Consider the following 17,717-nt stretch of genomic DNA (forward strand, 5'->3'; position numbering starts at 1 on the left):
GTGGCGATTGGTCAGCTGACAGTGGCTTCACACAGGTTAGAGATTGAGATCGGGACACACTGGTGTTCCCAGGGAGGAGCGAGTCTGCAGAGCCTGCACAGAGGAGGTGGAGAGTGAGGAGCACTTTGTATGTAGATGCAGAGCATACACTGAGATCAGAGGCAGGTATGAGGCCTTATTCAGAGGACAGCCCACTCTCCGAGAGATCATGGACTCTCGAGATCAGAGACAGCTCGGACGTTTCTTACTAGAGATACAGAGCCATCGGGACACACTACTACAGCCACACAGCTACACAGACAGAGGGGAGACAGTCGCAGCTCACAGACTTCTTTCAGAGGATTGCCGCCCCTCCCTCACCAGACACTCAGAGGGGAGTGACACTCCCACAGGCGGAGGTGAGCCGAGCTAGACGACGACCACGAGTCACAGGCTACAGGGGCGCGAGCTCCCACCACCGACAGATCGAGGAGATTCGAGCCCGAGAGCGCCGTGCCACTGAGGAGCGAGTAGCTCAGATGAGGGCCGACCCGACAGCTTTCATCCGGGTAGCCTTGGCACCAGCCCCGCCCATGTACCACATCTTACATCCCCCCATTAGTATAGGATGGAGCTAGATAGCTTGATGCATTCTCATGATTGTACTACCTTGAGCATATAGACATGCATATACCTCTAGAGAGATAGAGCTTCATCCCTCCTCAGATACTCCACTACCTACATTCAGTTCAGTTTTGTATCAGTTTTGTTTCATTTGTCTTTCCGATAGACGGATGACATACACACCATGTACATCTGTTTTGTCTCATAGGCCGATTTCGGCCTGACATAGACGTTAAAAATCTTTCTTTCTTTCTCTCTCTCTCTCTCTCTCTCTCTCTCTCTCTCTCTCTCTCTCTCTCTCTCTCTCTCTCTCTCTCTCTCTCTCTCTCTCTCTCTCTCTCTCTCTCTCTCTCTCTCAGCAGCCACCACTGCAGAGCTCGTCCCACACTCATTCGACCACTACTGGCACTCTCATCGACCGAGCATTGGAGCTACACAGATACAGACGACCGCGACTGAGGAGAGGAGCTACACAGCATCGACGGAGACTACAACAGAAGATTCGAGCCATACTCTCTCGACATCCAGAGTGCAGATGAGGATGGATCCTCACCATTTCTTCCATCTTTGTTTCACACACTGTTACATCCAGTTTACCGGGTACCTATTGTATCAGCTGCTACACCCACGTAGATTTAGATTGTAGTAGTAGTAGTAGTATTTTGTTCCACTTCTAGTTCTTTTGTACCCAGACATGGTATTAGATTCACTATTTTGTAACTGATTGGTCTCATAGGTCATTTTGGCCTTTTGAAGACGTTAATATAACATTTCATTTCTCTCTCTCTCTCTCTCTCTCTCTCTCTCTCTCTCTCTCTCTCTCTCTCTCTCTCTCTCTCTCTCTCTCCACAGCTTTCATCCGGGTAGCCTTGGCACCAGCCCCGCCCATGTACCACATCTTACATCCCCCCATTTGTACAGGATGGAGCTAGAGAGCTTGATGCATTCTCATGATTGTACTACCTTGAGCATATAGACATGCATATACCCCTAGAGATAGAACCCCATCCCTCCTCAGATACTCCATTACCTACATTCAGTTCAGTTTTGTATCAGTTTTGTTTCATTTGTCTTTCCGATAGACGGATGACATACACGCCATGTACATTTGATTTGTCTCATAGGCCGATTTCGGCCTGACATAGACGTTAAAAATCTTTCTTTCTTTCTTTCTTCTCTCTCTCTCTCTCTCTCTCTCTCTCTCTCTCTCTCTTCTCTCTCTCTCTCTCTCTCTCTCTCTCTCTCTCTCTCTCTCTCTCTCGCGGACCTGCTGCTGTGCTGCTGTGCTACACCAGCGCGCGGACCTGCTGCTGTGCTGCATCTCTCGCGGACCTGCTGCTGTGCTCCACCAGCACGCGGACCTGCTGCACCAGCGCCCTCCTCCTGCTCCAGGCACATTACTGCTGTACAGCGCGCTGCTGTGTCACCCCAGCTACTCAGCGCGCCCACCCCACCTGCACAGCACCCCCAGTACCCGCCTGTTGCTGCCACTGTTATAGCAACCTGCTGCTGCTGCTGAACTGCCCCCCTCCAGCCTCCCCCTCACGCAGCCCCTCCTCCTCCCGATCACACTCTCTCTCTCTCTCTCTCTCTCTCTCTCTCTCTCTCTCTCTCTCTCTCTCTCTCTCTCTCTCTCTCTCTCTCTCTCTCTCACACACACACACACACACACACAGACACGGATACATACCCACACACACACTACACACATACACGCATACACACACGTACTCCCCTTCTCCCCTCTTCTTCACAATATGAAGAGAGGGTAGCTCCGAATACAACTATGTCTTCCCCCATCATCAAGACGCCGAAATCGACAATGAAGACAACCTTCATGCTCACGAACAAGAGGCTTGCACAATTGGAGAAGGACATGAAAGAATGGTGGATGGAGAGAGAGATATGGAGGGAGGAGAAAGCCACCTTCATCAAGCTATGGAACGAAGAAAAAGAGGACATGAAAGCGGAAATCCAAAACCTCAAAGAGGAGAAGGAGAGAAGGGCACGGGGGAACGAGAAGGAGAGGGAGAGATGGAGGAAAGAGCAAGAAGAGATGAAGGCACAAATCGACCTCCTTCATGCTTCCATCACATCCCTCACCCCCGAGGAAGGAGCGATTAAAGAGGAGGCTAAGGAAGCCCTCAAGGAGGAGATCACCAAAGCCCTCACCGCAAGCATTGAGGACAAATTAGAAGCCACCAAAGAAGGATGGGTCGAAGTGGTCAAAAAGAATATCAAGAAGGTAGCAACAGAGGAAGCCCAAAAAGATGAGGTACTCATCGTACACACAACCATCGAGGAGGAGAAAATGCGACAAGCTCGCCGTCTCAATGTGCGAGTGACCGGCATCAAAGAAGAAGAAGGGTCCACACCCGAGAGCGATGGGAAAGCCTTATGCAAGAAAGTGGGATACAAGGAAGAAGAGATCCCTTTCTCCAAAGTTTGGAGAGCCGGCAAAGATCCAAAGAAGAGAGCTCTCATCCTCCAATTCGCCTCCGAGGAGTCTCGAACTTCTTTCCTCCGAAAGAGGGTCATCTTGAGAGGGCTAGAAGGCCCCCCGATTTATCTTGATGATGACCTCACAAAGATGCAACAAGATCACCGCCGCACGTGCATGCCTAGAGTCCACCAAGCCCGCAAAGAAGGGAAGAAAGCAGTATATCGAGATGGTAGGGTTATCATTGATGGCAAGACCATCGCATAGGGACTCGCGGCCTGTAGGACACACGAGGAGATTCATGTTACGGTTTGGAATTGCAATGGAGACCTATGGACACACCCAGAGAGACTTGAGGAGGTGATGAGAGGTCGAGACATCATTCTACTTACAGAAACACACGAGAGCCCAGAGAGAGGGTTACCACAGATACATGGTTTCCAATGGGAGTCTCTACATCGGGGATGTATGCGCCAGCACACCACTCGCGGTTCAGGAGGAGTGGCCATACTCTTTAGACAGGGGCTTCACAGCAGACTACAGATTGTTGCCCGGGACCCACAGGCCCGATACATGTGGATTCGCCTCGAGCTCTCACGAGACAGGATCGTCTACATTGCCCTTTGCTACTTTGCTCCCACAGGCTCCAGATTCGCCCCTATTGAGCAGGAGTCACCGTACGCATGCCTCACGGAGGAGATTATGGAGTACTCCACACTGGGTGAAGTCTTCCTTATGGGAGACTTCAATGCTCGTACGCGCAGTGAGCAGTGTGAGGCATATGACCACGAGGACCCAGAGGCACTACACACTCTAGATGAGGAGGCTACTATGAGAGATACAGCAGACAGAGCTCCAGTCACAGCCTACGGACGACACCTACTTCGACTTGGCTCCCAGCACCGTCTCGTTATTTATAACAGGATGGCCCAGTGGCCCACCTCAGGGCGCCTGACTTGTATGCCACATGGAGTTACAGAGGGAGGGGGGAGTACAGTGGACTATATTCTGGGACCCAGGGAGGCTACACACCTTATCACATCCTTCACCATTCCACCCATACCCATCGGAGCCGACCACACATACCTCTCTTTCTCCATCACCGGAGATACCATCCCACACAGCTCCACAGCACACACTCCACACACCACCATCCATTTCACACATGAGCTAGCCTCTCTTTACTCGGCCGAGGTCGAGCATGGCCTATGCCTCCTCCACCCATCCACACCACTCTCAGTTCTCACATCACATATCTCTTCCGTTCTCCACACTTCAACTATTAGCTCTTTTCCACACACCACTCACACAGGACGCACTCCCCCCCCCGGGACTATGCCTCAGAATCGCTGGTATGATGATGAGTGCAGAGAGTTATACCGACGCCTCCGTGCACGGCGAGCCTTAGGAGAGATCACAGAGAGAGAGGCCAGACGAGATATGAAGACGCTGACACGCCAAAAGCGGCGAGCATTCGAAGAGGCACAGGAGCTTGAGCTATACCGCCTATTCATGAGCATAGATAGCGCGACGGCATGGCGCACCCTGCGCGAGCCACGTCCGACCACAGCTATTGAGGATCCCCAGATATGGCATGATTATGCAGAGCGCCTCTATGAGGTGCCAGGGCAGCCTCCTATCCCACAGCCACATGAGCCACGCCCCACGTGCTCCTCCTCCTTTACAGCAGAGATGGTAGAGAGGGCCATACGCCGCATGCAGCACAGACGATCAGTTGACCACACTGGATTACAGAGTGAGCACATCATTTATGCGGCCTCCACTATAGCCCCGTTGATTGCACATGTTCTCAACCGGGCTATAGGGGAGGGCTTCCCAGAGGAGTGGACACAGCACACCATAGTGCCTATCCACAAATCTGGCGACACCTTGGACCCAGGGAACTACAGGACTATCATGATTGGCCACACGATGGCCAAGCTATATGGAGCAGTACTTGAGGCACAGCTCAGCTGCTACGCAGAGACCGAGGGTTTACGAGCTCCAGGCCAGGCAGGTTTCAGACGAGCTTTCTCCACCACTGACCACATCTTCGTTCTGCGCTGCCTCATTGATGGGGCAAAGGCGCGGAACAAGAGGCTTTACTGCTGCTTTGTGGATTTCCGCAAGGCCTTTGACACAGTCCCACGCGAGAGACTCTTCCAGCGCCTTCACAGCATTGGGGTATCGACAGAGATGATTTGGGCCATATATACTCTCTACGAGAGGGTGACGGGTCGAGTTCGTTGCCCAGGCGGCTTTTCAGAGACCATTGCTAGCACCATTGGTGTTAAGCAAGGATGCCCACTCTCCCCGACACTCTTTGGGCTCTACATCGACGAGATCTCCGACTACATACTACGAGCAGGCGGAGAGGGGAGCAACTTGGCAGGTACTCCGGTCCACATCATGTTATATGCTGATGATATTGTGTAGATTTCAGAGTCACCCGAGGGCTTGCAACGCCATCTTGAGGCCTTGGACGAATTCAGCACACACAAGGGGTTGACTGTGAACCTTGGTAAAACCAAGGTCATGATCTTTCACACATCCAGTGCAGTGAGGAGCGCTGCCACCTTCACAGCAGCAGGAGGACAGGTTGATGTAGTCACCTCCTATGTCTACCTTGGCATCACATTCACCAGCCTACCACGACCCTTCACTATGAGGCAGGCTACTGTTGACAGGCTCACCCGAGGATATGCAGCTCTGGCCATGCTAGAGCGGAGATGCCACCAGGCACACTTTCAGGAGCCCCGCACGAAGGGGTGGCTTTTCGACACCTTAGTCACCCCGGCCTTGATGTACTCGGCGGCAGTATGGGCACCAGGATTGACAGCTGACCAGTGGACACAGCTTGAGAGGCCACACGTATGAATGATCTCACGCTTGCTCCGCAGCAAGAAGACAGTGCCACATGACATTATTAGAGCCGAGCTCGCCACACCACCTATGGTTGTAGAGGCACTATTCCAGACAGTTTGCTTCATCCAGAGGATGAGAGAGCTACCTCCTGACAGACTTACCCGTAGAGCATTTGAGGCAGCTATACAGCTATCAGAGAATGGGCATGAGAGAGCATGGTACTCACAGGTCAGAGCATGGTTTGAGGGACACGGTCTTGACATGGAGAGCCTACCACCATTCCAGTACGACCCCCACTCACCATATGTTCACCTCTCTCGCAGTGAGAGGAACTTGGTATTGAGACAGGATCTGTGGCAGCTATACACTAGGAGAGTCTGGGAGTCACCTGGCTTGGGGACGAGGATGTCAGATTACAGAGACCAGTTTCTCACCATATTGTCTGGGGGGTTCATACAGAGACCACGCTATATGGACACATATATGCCACATAGCTCACGGGTGGCGATTGGTCAGCTGAGAGTGGCTTCACACAGGTTAGAGATTGAGATCGGGAGACATACTGGTGTTCCCAGGGAGGAGCGAGTCTGCAGAGCCTGCACAGAGGAGGTGGAGAGTGAGGAGCACTTTGTATGTAGATGCAGAGCATACACTGAGATCAGAGGCAGGTATGAGGCCTTACTCAGAGGACAGCCCACTCTCCGAGAGATCATGGACTCTCGAGATCAGAGACAGCTCGGACGTTTCTTACTAGAGATACAGAGCCATCGGGACACTACTACAGCCACGCACAGCTACACAGACAGAGGGGAGACAGTCGCAACTCACAGACTTCTTTCAGAGGATTGCCACCCCTACCTCACCAGATACTCAGAGAGGAGTGACACTCCCACAGGCGGAGGTGAACCGAGCTAGACGACGACCACGAGTCACAGGCTACAGGGGCGTGAGCTCCCACCACCGACAGATCGAGGAGATCCGAGCCCGGGAGCGCCGTGCCACTGAGGAGCGAGTAGCTCAGGTGAGGGCCGACCCGACAGCTTTCATCCGGGTAGCCTTGGCACCAGCCCCGCCCATGTACCACATCTTACATCCCCCCATTTGTACAGGATGGAGCTAGATAGCTTGATGCATTCTCATGATTGTACTACCTTGAGCATATAGACATGCATATACCCCTAGAGATAGAGCTCCATCCCTCCTCAGATACTCCATTACCTACATTCAGTTCAGTTTTGTATCAGTTTTGTTTCATTTGTCTTTCCGATAGACGGATGACATACACACCATGTACATTTGATTTGTCTCATAGGCCGATTTCGGCCTGACATAGACGTTAAAAATCTTTCTTTCTTTTCTTTCTTTATCTCTCTCTCTCTCTCTCTCTCTCTCTCTCTCTCTCTCTCTCTCTCTCTCTCTCTCTCTCTCTCTCTCAGCGCGAGCTGGCCTATGGAGGGGACGACCTACTGCTGCTGAGGTGACGAGTTGCGTGCTGTGGAGGTGACGACGTGCTGCTGTTGTTGGGGATGAGCTGCACACTGGGCAGGTGACGACCTGCAGTGGAGAGCAGCGCGCTGGGCCTGTGGGGTAGCAAGGTCAGCGGCAGCATAGCACCTTCATCACCTGCAGCGACACACGTGCCTACCCGCAGCAACAACACACCCAGCTGCAGCCTTGCACAGAAATTTGCAACAGGGCAACACGCAGGTACTCACTCTCTCTCTCAACATTCAAGGGGATGGGCTGTAAACACTAGGCTTCCCGTGCGCTCAGCCTCGCCTCCTCGAGCTCGACTATGGCACCTCTTGACAGGAAAGAAGTGGAGGACATGATAGCCAGAGCTATCACACAGGCCAAGAAAGATGCGGAAAAGGCACTGAACGCCGAAGTAAGGAGGATGACGGAAAAGATGAAGCAGATGGAGGATAACATCAGAGGCCTCACAGAAGAAAAGGAGGCCTGGAAGAAAGCATTCGAAGAACTCCGTGACACCTCCAACACGGAGATACACCGTATACAAGAAAGCATCAACCACCTCCGGATCTCCAGGGAAGAGGGGGAAATCTCGAGCTTCGAAGACATAGAAGTAGAGATCAAAAATAAATGGAAAGCAGACATCAAAGAAGAGATCCAGACAGAAATGGAGGCCAAACAATCGGGATGGGTGGAAGTAGTTAAAAAGAATATCAAGAAGGAGGTATGCGAGGAGGTTCACATGGGAGAGCACTTGAGGGTTCAGCTTACTCTCGAGGAGGAGCGATTGCGCCAGATGAGGAAACACAATGTTAGGATCACTGGCCTTAAAGAGGGACCTTCAGCAGAGGAGGATGCACGAGAGCTTTGTAGCCAACTAGGCTACAAAGAGACTATGCCTTTTACAAAGGCATGGCGAGCCGGTCGTGACACCACTCGAGCTCGCCCGTTGATCATGCAGTTACGAGGAGATGAGGACCGCACCACCTTTTTTCGCAAAAGGGTGCTCTTACGAGGCCTCCAGGGCGGCCATATCTTTATGGACGAGGACCTCACTAGGATGCAGATCGAGCACAGGAAATCATGCATGCCCAGGGTCCTTCAGGCACGGAAAGAAGGTAAAAAGGCCTTCTTTCGAGATGGTAGAATCTTCATCGACGGCCGCCCAATCTCATAGGGATTCGGGACCTATGAGACACATACACTAGCACAGGAGACACCACTCAGAGGGGCAGTCTGGAACTGCAATGGTTCTATATGGACACATCCGGAGCGCCTAGCGGAGATCATTAGTGAGCATGACTTTGTATGTTTTACGGAGACACATGAGAGCCCAGAGAGAGGACTACCTGTAGTCACAGGATTCCAGTGGGAGTCGACTTACAGGACCATCACCAGACAGAGTACAGCTCGGGGGTCAGAGGGGTGGCCATACTATTCAAACAGAGCTTACACAACCGGATACACGTGATGAGTAGAGACGAGGAGGCATGCTATATGTGGGTACGGCTAGAGCTCACCCACGAGAGAGGGCTATACATTGCCATATGCTACTTTTCACCACATGGATCACGATATGCTATCCAGGACCCCTACTCTCGCCTGTCGGAGGACATTTCTCACTACACATCACTCGGGGAAGTCCTCCTCATGGGGGACTTCAACGGGAGGACACAGAGCCGACAGTGTGAGATCTATGATATGGAGCAGCCGGAGATCATGAGGGCACTTGATGCAGAGGACATGGGGGTGAGTAGAGTGTCTGCAGATGGGGGACAGGACAACATTGGATATGGCAGACACCTTCTTGAGCTTGGCAGCAGGCACCATCTCGTTATTTATAACGGGATGGCGAGGTGGCCAGATTCTGGGGGATTCACTTGCTTCCCACACAGTGGCGGAGAGAGCACAGTAGACTATTTGTTGGGCTCTACCCAGACAGCAGAGCTTATACACTCCTTCAGCGTTGCACGCACACCGATAGGGGCGGATCATACTTATCTCACATTCTCCCTTTTTGCTACACAGCTTGCTGACCCCCCCGCCTCCCCCCCTCACACTTACACTACCATTTCTTTCACTCATGAGCTCACTCCTGTTTATATACATCACCTGCATGAGCACCTTATACACTTAGACCCCACAGCCCCTCTGGACACACTCACCACACACATTACATCCATCTTACACGAGTCATCCACTCAAAGTTTCCCACATCGCATACACACACACCCTCCACGCACTGGCACTATGCCACAAAACAGGTGGTACGACGACGAATGTCGAGATCTACACAGACACCTACATATACTGGAGATCAGAGGGGAGATTACACATCGCCAGGCTCAGCGCAAGATGCAGACACTTACCCGTCGTAAAAGACGGGAGTGGGAGGAGCACCAGTATTGGGACATCTATCATTTACTCATGAGCAAGAATAGTGCTGAGGCATGGCGTCGGATCAGACCTCCCAGGCCATCCACTCCTATTCAGGACCCCGCGGCATGGCACAGATATGCCGAGAGCTTATACGAGATCCCAGGACAGCCACCCATACCTACGCCATCGACTACCCGACCCACATCATCTACTTTCTTCACCACCCACATGGTGAAGAAAGCTATATCCCACCTACAGCATGGGAGGGCTAGAGATCAGGCAGGCCTACAGGCAGAGCATCTTATATATGGCTGTGATGCATTGGCACCACTCATTGCCCACCTCTTCAACCGCGCGCTTTCAGAGGGATTCCCAGAGTCGTGGACAGCGCACACCATCGTGCCTATCCACAAATCTGGGGATGCCATGGATCCTAGCACATATCGCACTATCATGATTGGTCCTATACTGGCCAAACTATATGGCGCGGTTTTAGAGGAGGAGCTCAGTTCTCTAGCAGAGGGAGAGGGCATGAGGACACCAGGACAGGCAGGCTTCCGCCGAGCTTTCTCTACTATTGATCATATATTCACCCTTCGTTGTCTGATCGACCAGACACGGGTGAGGAAGAGGAGATTATATTGCTGCTTCGTTGACTTCCGCAAAGCATTTGACACAGTACCTAGAGAGAGACTTTTCCGATGTCTGGCTGCGCTTGGGATTGGAGAGGAGATGGCATGGGGGATCTATGCATTGTATGAGCATGTATCTGGCAGAGTGAGATGCCCGGGTGGATTATCTGACACCCTTGTGAGCACCATTGGTGTGAAACAAGGTTGCCCCCTATCACCTACACTCTTTGGTCTATACATTGACGAGATTGTAGACTTCATCTTGCACAGGGGTGGAGAGGGTGTGGATATTGCAGGGACTACTGTACACATACTCTTATATGCAGATGATATTGTCCTGATGTCAGAGATGGCAGAGGGACTACAACTACATTTGCAGGCCCTGGATGATTTCGGCTCACAGAGAGGACTCACGGTGAACCTTGGCAAGACCAAAGTTCTCATATTTCATACATCGGCTCAGATTCGCCGACAGAGTAGATTTACAGTAGCTGGAGGGGATATAGAAGTGACAGGCTCATATGTATATCTGGGGGTCACATTCACCGCAGCATCAGGGACCTTCTCCATGACACAGGCAGCCAGAGATAGACTTACCAGAGGATACGCATCACTAGCTCTGATGGAGAGACAGTGCCACCAGGCCCACTTCCAGGAGCCCCGGACGAAGGGGTGGCTCTTTGACACACTGGTCACACCTGCACTCATGTATGCCTCGGCCATTTGGGGACCGGGACTGGCAGACTCAGTATGGACACAGATAGAGAGGCCACAGATTATTATGATCTCCAGGATGATTCGCAGCAAGCCATTAGTTCCACACGACATTATTAGAGCTGAGCTGGCTGCACCACCGATGTTGGTAGAGGCACTCTTTCAGACTGTTTGCCTTCTTCGCAGATTCAAAGATATGGATCCAGATAGGATCTCTCATAGAGCCTTCATTGCATCTAGAGAGATGGCACAGGCAGGGGACACTAGCTCATGGTATGCCCAGACAAGAGATTGGCTAGCTCAGCAGGGTTTTGATATTGATAGACTACCACCACTCCAATATGACACCCAGGCCCCGACCTATACCCTCTCACGCTCTGAGCGGAATAGGGTCATCAGACAGGAGATATGGCATACATATATTCAGAGGACATGGCGCAGGCCCACAGACACCCTACCTCCTAAAATGCTATATTACTATGAGCATTTTCTGAGGTTCTCAGAGCAGGGATTCATTGAGATTCCATCATACATGCAAGAGTACATGCCACACCGACTTCGGGTCAACATTGGCCAGCTACGAGTGTCATCACATCATCTAGAGATTGAGAGTGGCAGAGCCAGAGGCATACCACGAGAGGAGCGTACATGCCGGATTTGCCAGACGGAGGTGGAGAGTGAGGAGCATTTTGTCATGAGATGCCCGGCATATACAGAGCTGAGAGAGAGATATGGCATTGGAGACTCATTACAGCAGCATATGATAGGCCGAGAGCAGAGGAGGTTTGGCCAGTTCCTGGTTGCGGCTTTAGAGGTTCGAGAGCAGTTGTTACAGCCACGCCAGAGTCAGGATAGCAGGACACAGACTACCATCACACAGTTTTTCCGACGAGCAGGACCAGACCCCCCCACACTACCTACACAGAGTAGAGGGCTTACCCTTCTGCAGGCAGAGTCTCAGAGGGCACGTCGAAGACCGAGGCTCCCAGGATACAGGACACATGGGTGTCACCAGAGGGAGATCTCGAGGATACTAACCTTGCACCATCAGTATCTAGAGCAGAGTCATGTACCAGCACCAGGAGATCCAACATTCCAGAGATACCTGAGCAGGCCACCACCGATGTACCACATTCTCTACCCTACATATGTTGCTTGTTTTTAGATACCCTCCCTATCATCTCATGGTGGTATCACCTTGCAGCCCCTAGTTGAGCCTGATGATGCGTGAGCACACCTCGACACGAGGACCCACACTATACATTGTACACCACATGCACCACCCTACCACACCCTCTTGCATAGTATAGGCTCATTTCAGTTTGTACCCTTTTTTTATTTTCCGATGCCTAGAGCATCAACACATGTATATGATATTGTCTCATAGGTCGAGTTCTGCCTTTCGAAGACGTTAATAAAGCTTTCTTTCTTTCTTTCTTTTCTCTCTCTCTACGCGGGCATCTCCTACGCGGTAGCAGGGGGCTCGGCGATGGCACTGATGTGGAACCAGCAGCAGAGGGGGCAACGGAGTTCTGATGCAGGGCATAGGTGCAAGTAGGGGGCGCGGCAGACCAGCGGGGCTGAACACAGTTCGTGCAGATTGCAAGGGAATCAGGACACGGCGTTGGAGTTGTATCGCGCGCAGTAGGTGACGCAGAGTAGACCAGAGGTGGCGCGCAGAACAACAGAGGCAGCAGAGCACGGGCATGGCTGCAGGGTGCTCGGCAGTACTACGCGTAGCAGGTCCCGACATCCTACGCGTAGCAAATCCCTTCATCTACGTGTAGGAAGTCAATAACTCAAGTTTTAAAGAAACTCTTAAGCCTAAGGTAAATTTCGCTCATTGCCCGAGAAGTGGGTTCACACGTGTCTCTCTGTCTCTCTCTCCCATACGCGAGCTGGTCCTCCTACGCGTCGAGCGAGCAGGCCCTATTCTCAATCCCCCACCCTAGTACCTTACCCCACATTTGGGGCCCAGGTTCGATGGATCCGCCTACCGAAGAGGAAGGGCCGGGTGTAGATAGCTACACCACCCCAAAAAAAACAACGGCTACTTTTAAGCGGAGAAACAGAGATACTATACTATCACCAGGATCATTACGAGTGGGGAAAACGTCCAAGATACATGATGAACTAATGATAGAGAAGGTCCAGGTGATGCTCAAATCAGAGCTAAACTACATGAGAGACGACATCAGGAAGGAAATGCACGTGAGCGCTGAGAGCTACAGGAACTCCATGTATGGAGACATGATGAGAGAACTAAGGAGAGAGATCCGGGGGATACAGAATGAGGAGAGTCAGATCTTGAAAACGGAATTACGAAACCTAATCAAGGCCGAAGTAAATGTAACAGAATGTGTTATGCAAAAGAAAATCGATGAGGCATCAGCAAGTTTTGAAGCATGGAGAACAAATATGGAAAAGCAAATGGGGGAAAAAGATGCAATAATCGAGGAGCTAAAAGGAGAACTGGCGGCTTGCAAATCTGCAACTAAGGAGAAGGGAGACGACCAACCTTCGGTGCTGAAGGAGCTCGAGGACATGAAGGATCAGATGAAAGCTCTACGGGAAGGAGATGAACAGAAATCGAAAACAGCATCCTCATGGGCGGAACGTCTTTTTAAGACACAAGAAAAGGTTGATGAAGCAGAGAAATGGATTGAGGAGGCGAAGAAAGGGAAGGCCCAGATGCCCGAGACCACACCTACCTCCACCATCATTAATATGACCATTGAGGAAGAGCAGAAAAGGAAGACTCGGGCTCTGCATGTGCGGGTCACAGGAGTCAAAGACAAAGAGAATGTAGATGAAGAAGTGAAGGAACTGATACAACGCATGGGCATCACAGAACCCACTCACACAAGTGCATGGAGAGTGGGCAAGAAAGGAACCGATGAGAAGGGAAACGTAAAGGATAGGGCACTTATTCTCCGCTTCCCGAATATAGAAATAAGGAAAGAATTTCTAAAGAAGAGGCCAACTCTTAAGAAAACTGGTATTTTCCTGGGAGATGACCTTACATTGGCACAAGTGGCACACATGCAAGAGTTCATGCCAGAAATCAGGGCAGCAAGAGAAAAGGGGAAAATCGCCTTTTATAGAGGAGGGAAGGTAGTGGTTCTGAAAAAGCGCTCATCATGACGGTGCGAGATGTATGGGGCGACACTCCGGATAGCGGCGTGGAATTGTAATGGATCATATAGGCTTGATGTAGGTGCCTTTGAAGACAGCTTTAGGGATAGAGACATAGTTTTCTACTCAGAGACACACCAGATACCGGGACAGCGTATGCCACATGTGAAGGGTTATTTATGGGAAACAGTTGGTCGACCAGACGAGATCTCTACAGGGTAGCCGGGGTTCAGGAGGAGTAGCAGTCTTATTTAAAGAGGAGTTGAAACCACTACTACAGATTATGAGGAAAGATGAGCAAGCAAGGTATATGTGGGTGAGAATGAGAGCCGAGACAGGTAGATTTCTATATATCGCTATTTGCTACTTCCCTCCGAGTACCTCAGTCTACTCCTCACCTAAAGGACAATCCCCTTTCTCCATATTGAATAATGACATATGGGAGTTCTCTAGAGATGGAGACATCGTTCTCTTAGGAGACTTTAATGCCAGAATGGCCAACTCTCAAGCAGTATTCTATGATACTTCTGAGGAAATGGGATTTATCACAGAGAGGGCTTACTAGAAACTCACAAGATAAAGAACACACTGAATATGGGAGACATCTGATGGAGATGGCAACTATACATGGTTTGGCCATACTTAATGGTCTAGAGAATTTCCCGTTATCTGGGGGATTCACATGCTTCCCGCACAGGCATGGGGCCAGTACAGTGGATTATGTCATGACTTCACCAAGCTTTATTTCTAGTATCAAGGACTTTATGGTGGGACCCAGGCCGGTTGGGATTGCAGTGGATCATGCTCTATTGACCTTATCAATCTCCTTCCAATACAATGCCTCTCAAGTACAAAGGAAGAAGACACACACAAGATATACTTTCACGACTGAAACTGATTCAGTCTATGTGGAAAAGATCTATAATAGGATGTGGGCAGCCGAGCCAGTATATATTGTAGAGGAGATTACTTCTCAATTGACAGAGATACTACATGGAGCAACACAAGAGGCATACCCACATACTCAACCTGATCAGAAGAGAGGATCTGGGAACACGCCTCATAACAGTTGGTATGATGAGGAATGCAGAGAGACGAGAACCCAAGTCCAGAAAGAGCTTACACTTGGGATCATCACATATAAGCAGTCTCAGATTGCTCTTCGGCGTATAGTACGTAGCAAGAAAAGGGCATTTTTAGCAAAACTGGAGAAGGATTTATATCAGCTCTTCTTGAGTCAGGACTCACATGAGGCCTGGCGCTTATTTCGCGAGCACTCACCGCATCCGACGATCACTTCTCCTGAGATCTGGGGTCAATATGTAACATCATTATATATGGTATCTGGACAACCTCTATTGCCAGATCCGCTAGAGCCATGCCCTGCTACTAGTACTTTCTTTACTACGGAAATGGTGGAAAAATCCATTGATAAGATGAAGACAAGAAGAGCATATGATCATGAGGGTTTAGTAGCAGAACATCTGATCCATGCCAGGGATCTACTTTCAGAAGTCCTTGCTCGTCTGTTTAATCGGGTCATGTGTGAAGGATTCCCTGAATCTTGCAAATTATCTACTATCGTACCTATTTTCAAGTCAGGGGATCCTATGATACCCGAGAACTACCGTGCCATTATGGTAGGTCACACTTTGACCCGACTGTACGCATCCATTCTTGAACAAAAATTGAGTAGATGGGCAGGGAATAAGGGCATAAGGGCAACAGGACAAGCTGGATTCAGAAGGGGTTATTCCACTTTAGATCATATTCTTACGCTCACAGCCATTATTGAGGAAGGAAGAGCAAACGGGAGAAGGATGTATTGTTGCTTTGTGGATTTTCGAAAAGCTTTTGATACAGTACCAAGGGCCAGACTAATGCGTAGGATGTAAGAGTGTGAACAACAAGCTGAAGCATAAGGCACACTTTTCATGTCATTGGTTTCTTCCTTTCACTTGGGACAATCATCCTTGCAGATTTTGACATATGGCTGTAATGGCACACCAAGAGGCTTTGCTTCAGCCATGTTAAATCTGTCCAGCACCTTTTCAATGTACTTTTCTTGCGACAAATACAATAGGCGCTTGTCTCTTTGCCGTGTAACACGCACTCCAAGTATATGTTCAGCTGCCCTTTAAGAGCATCAACAATGCTTCTTTTCTTTGCAGCTATCAGCATATCGTCTACATAGAGCACAAGAATGATAGGGCTGCCATCCTCATCACGTTTGGTATACAAACAATGGTCTGCATGGCTTCTTTTGTAACCATGTTTAAGCATGAAGCGATCAAACTTCTTGTACCACTGTCTACATGATTGTTTCAGCCCATACAAGCTTCTATTGAGCATACATACCAAATGTTCCTTGCCAGGGATAACAAAACCCTCGGGTTGCTTCATGTAAGGCTCTTCTTCCACATCACCATGCAAGAAAGCGGTATGTACATCCATTTGGTACACGCAAAGTGGTCATCTTCACAACACGAGAGAACACTTCCTGAAAGTCTACGCCCTTGGTTTGAACATATCCCTTTGCAACAAGCCTTGCCTTATACTTGGGTTTTGCATCAACAGTTTTGATTTTATACACCCATTTGTTAGGAATAGCCTTCCTTCCTTTGGGCAATTCAACCAAATCCAAGTATGATTAACATGCAAAGCTTTAATCTCTTCCTGCATAGCAAGCTCCCACTTGTCGATGTGCTCACATTTCTTTGCCTCTTTATACGTAAGAGGCTCTCCCTCATCTGTCAACATAATGTAATGCAAAGAGGGGTCATATCGACTCACAGGCCGTCTTTGACGAGTAGACCGCCTCACCCAATGATCCACATTATCCGGCACTGGGTTTACATCAGGTGGGACGACAAAATCATCAACAATGGGCTGCTATTATTCATTTTCAGCACCATTTTCAGCATTGTTTCTTGGCTGCAAATGCCCTTCAGGAGCCTCGATTTGCTATCCAACATCATCTGGCTCAAACACCACTGGATCATCTACATTTTCAGCCATTTGTGGTGCATCCTGAGGGTCAAAAATAGGCCTAACAGGTGGCTGGTCATGCTGGAATTTCACCCTTTTATGGTCATGCTTTGACACACAATTGTTTTGAAGCAGCCTTGCCTCATTAAAAACAACATCCCGGCTGCGTACCTTTTGAGCTGAGGTAACCAAATCCTGTAACCAATTTCTCCTTCTTCACCATATCCCATGAAGAGGCCTTTAATGGACTTCGCATCTAGTTTACTCCTCAACTCAGGTCTAACATGCACAAAAGCTTCGCAACCAAAAATGCGTAAGTGATCATATGAAGCAGGCTTGCCAGACCAAACCTCTTCAGGGATGTCACCTTTCAAAGACATGTGAGGGGATCGATTGCATATATGCACTACAGTTTTCAAAGCTTCTCCCCAAAATCCATGAGAGAGATTAGCTCTGGACAGCATGCATCTCACCCTCTCACAAAGTGT

General features: G+C 50.0%; 2 protein-coding genes across 4 annotated transcripts in view; one reads left to right on the plus strand and one right to left on the minus strand.

Moving 5' to 3' along the window:
- The window catches only part of LOC147446012 (pleckstrin homology (PH) domain-containing protein), a 308,711-nt gene that overhangs the window by 232,412 nt on the left and 58,582 nt on the right, over positions 1-17,717 (minus strand). The window lies entirely within an intron of this gene.
- Positions 7,704-8,639, plus strand: LOC147446014 (uncharacterized). The gene has a single exon (XM_086526148.1). The coding sequence runs from the start codon at positions 7,704-7,706 to the stop codon at positions 8,556-8,558; it is 855 nt and encodes a 284-aa protein (XP_086382274.1). The 3' UTR covers positions 8,559-8,639.

The sequence above is a fragment of the Adiantum capillus-veneris genome, chromosome 12 (genome assembly GCF_014529385.1).
Source record: "Adiantum capillus-veneris isolate H3 chromosome 12, ASM1452938v2, whole genome shotgun sequence".
Classification (NCBI taxonomy): Eukaryota; Viridiplantae; Streptophyta; class Polypodiopsida; order Polypodiales; family Pteridaceae; genus Adiantum; species Adiantum capillus-veneris.

Coding starts and splice junctions, on each gene's coding strand:
- LOC147446014 (XM_086526148.1), top strand. CDS start 7,704: ATGGCACCTCTTGACAGGAAAGAAGTGGAGGACATGATAGCCAGAGCT.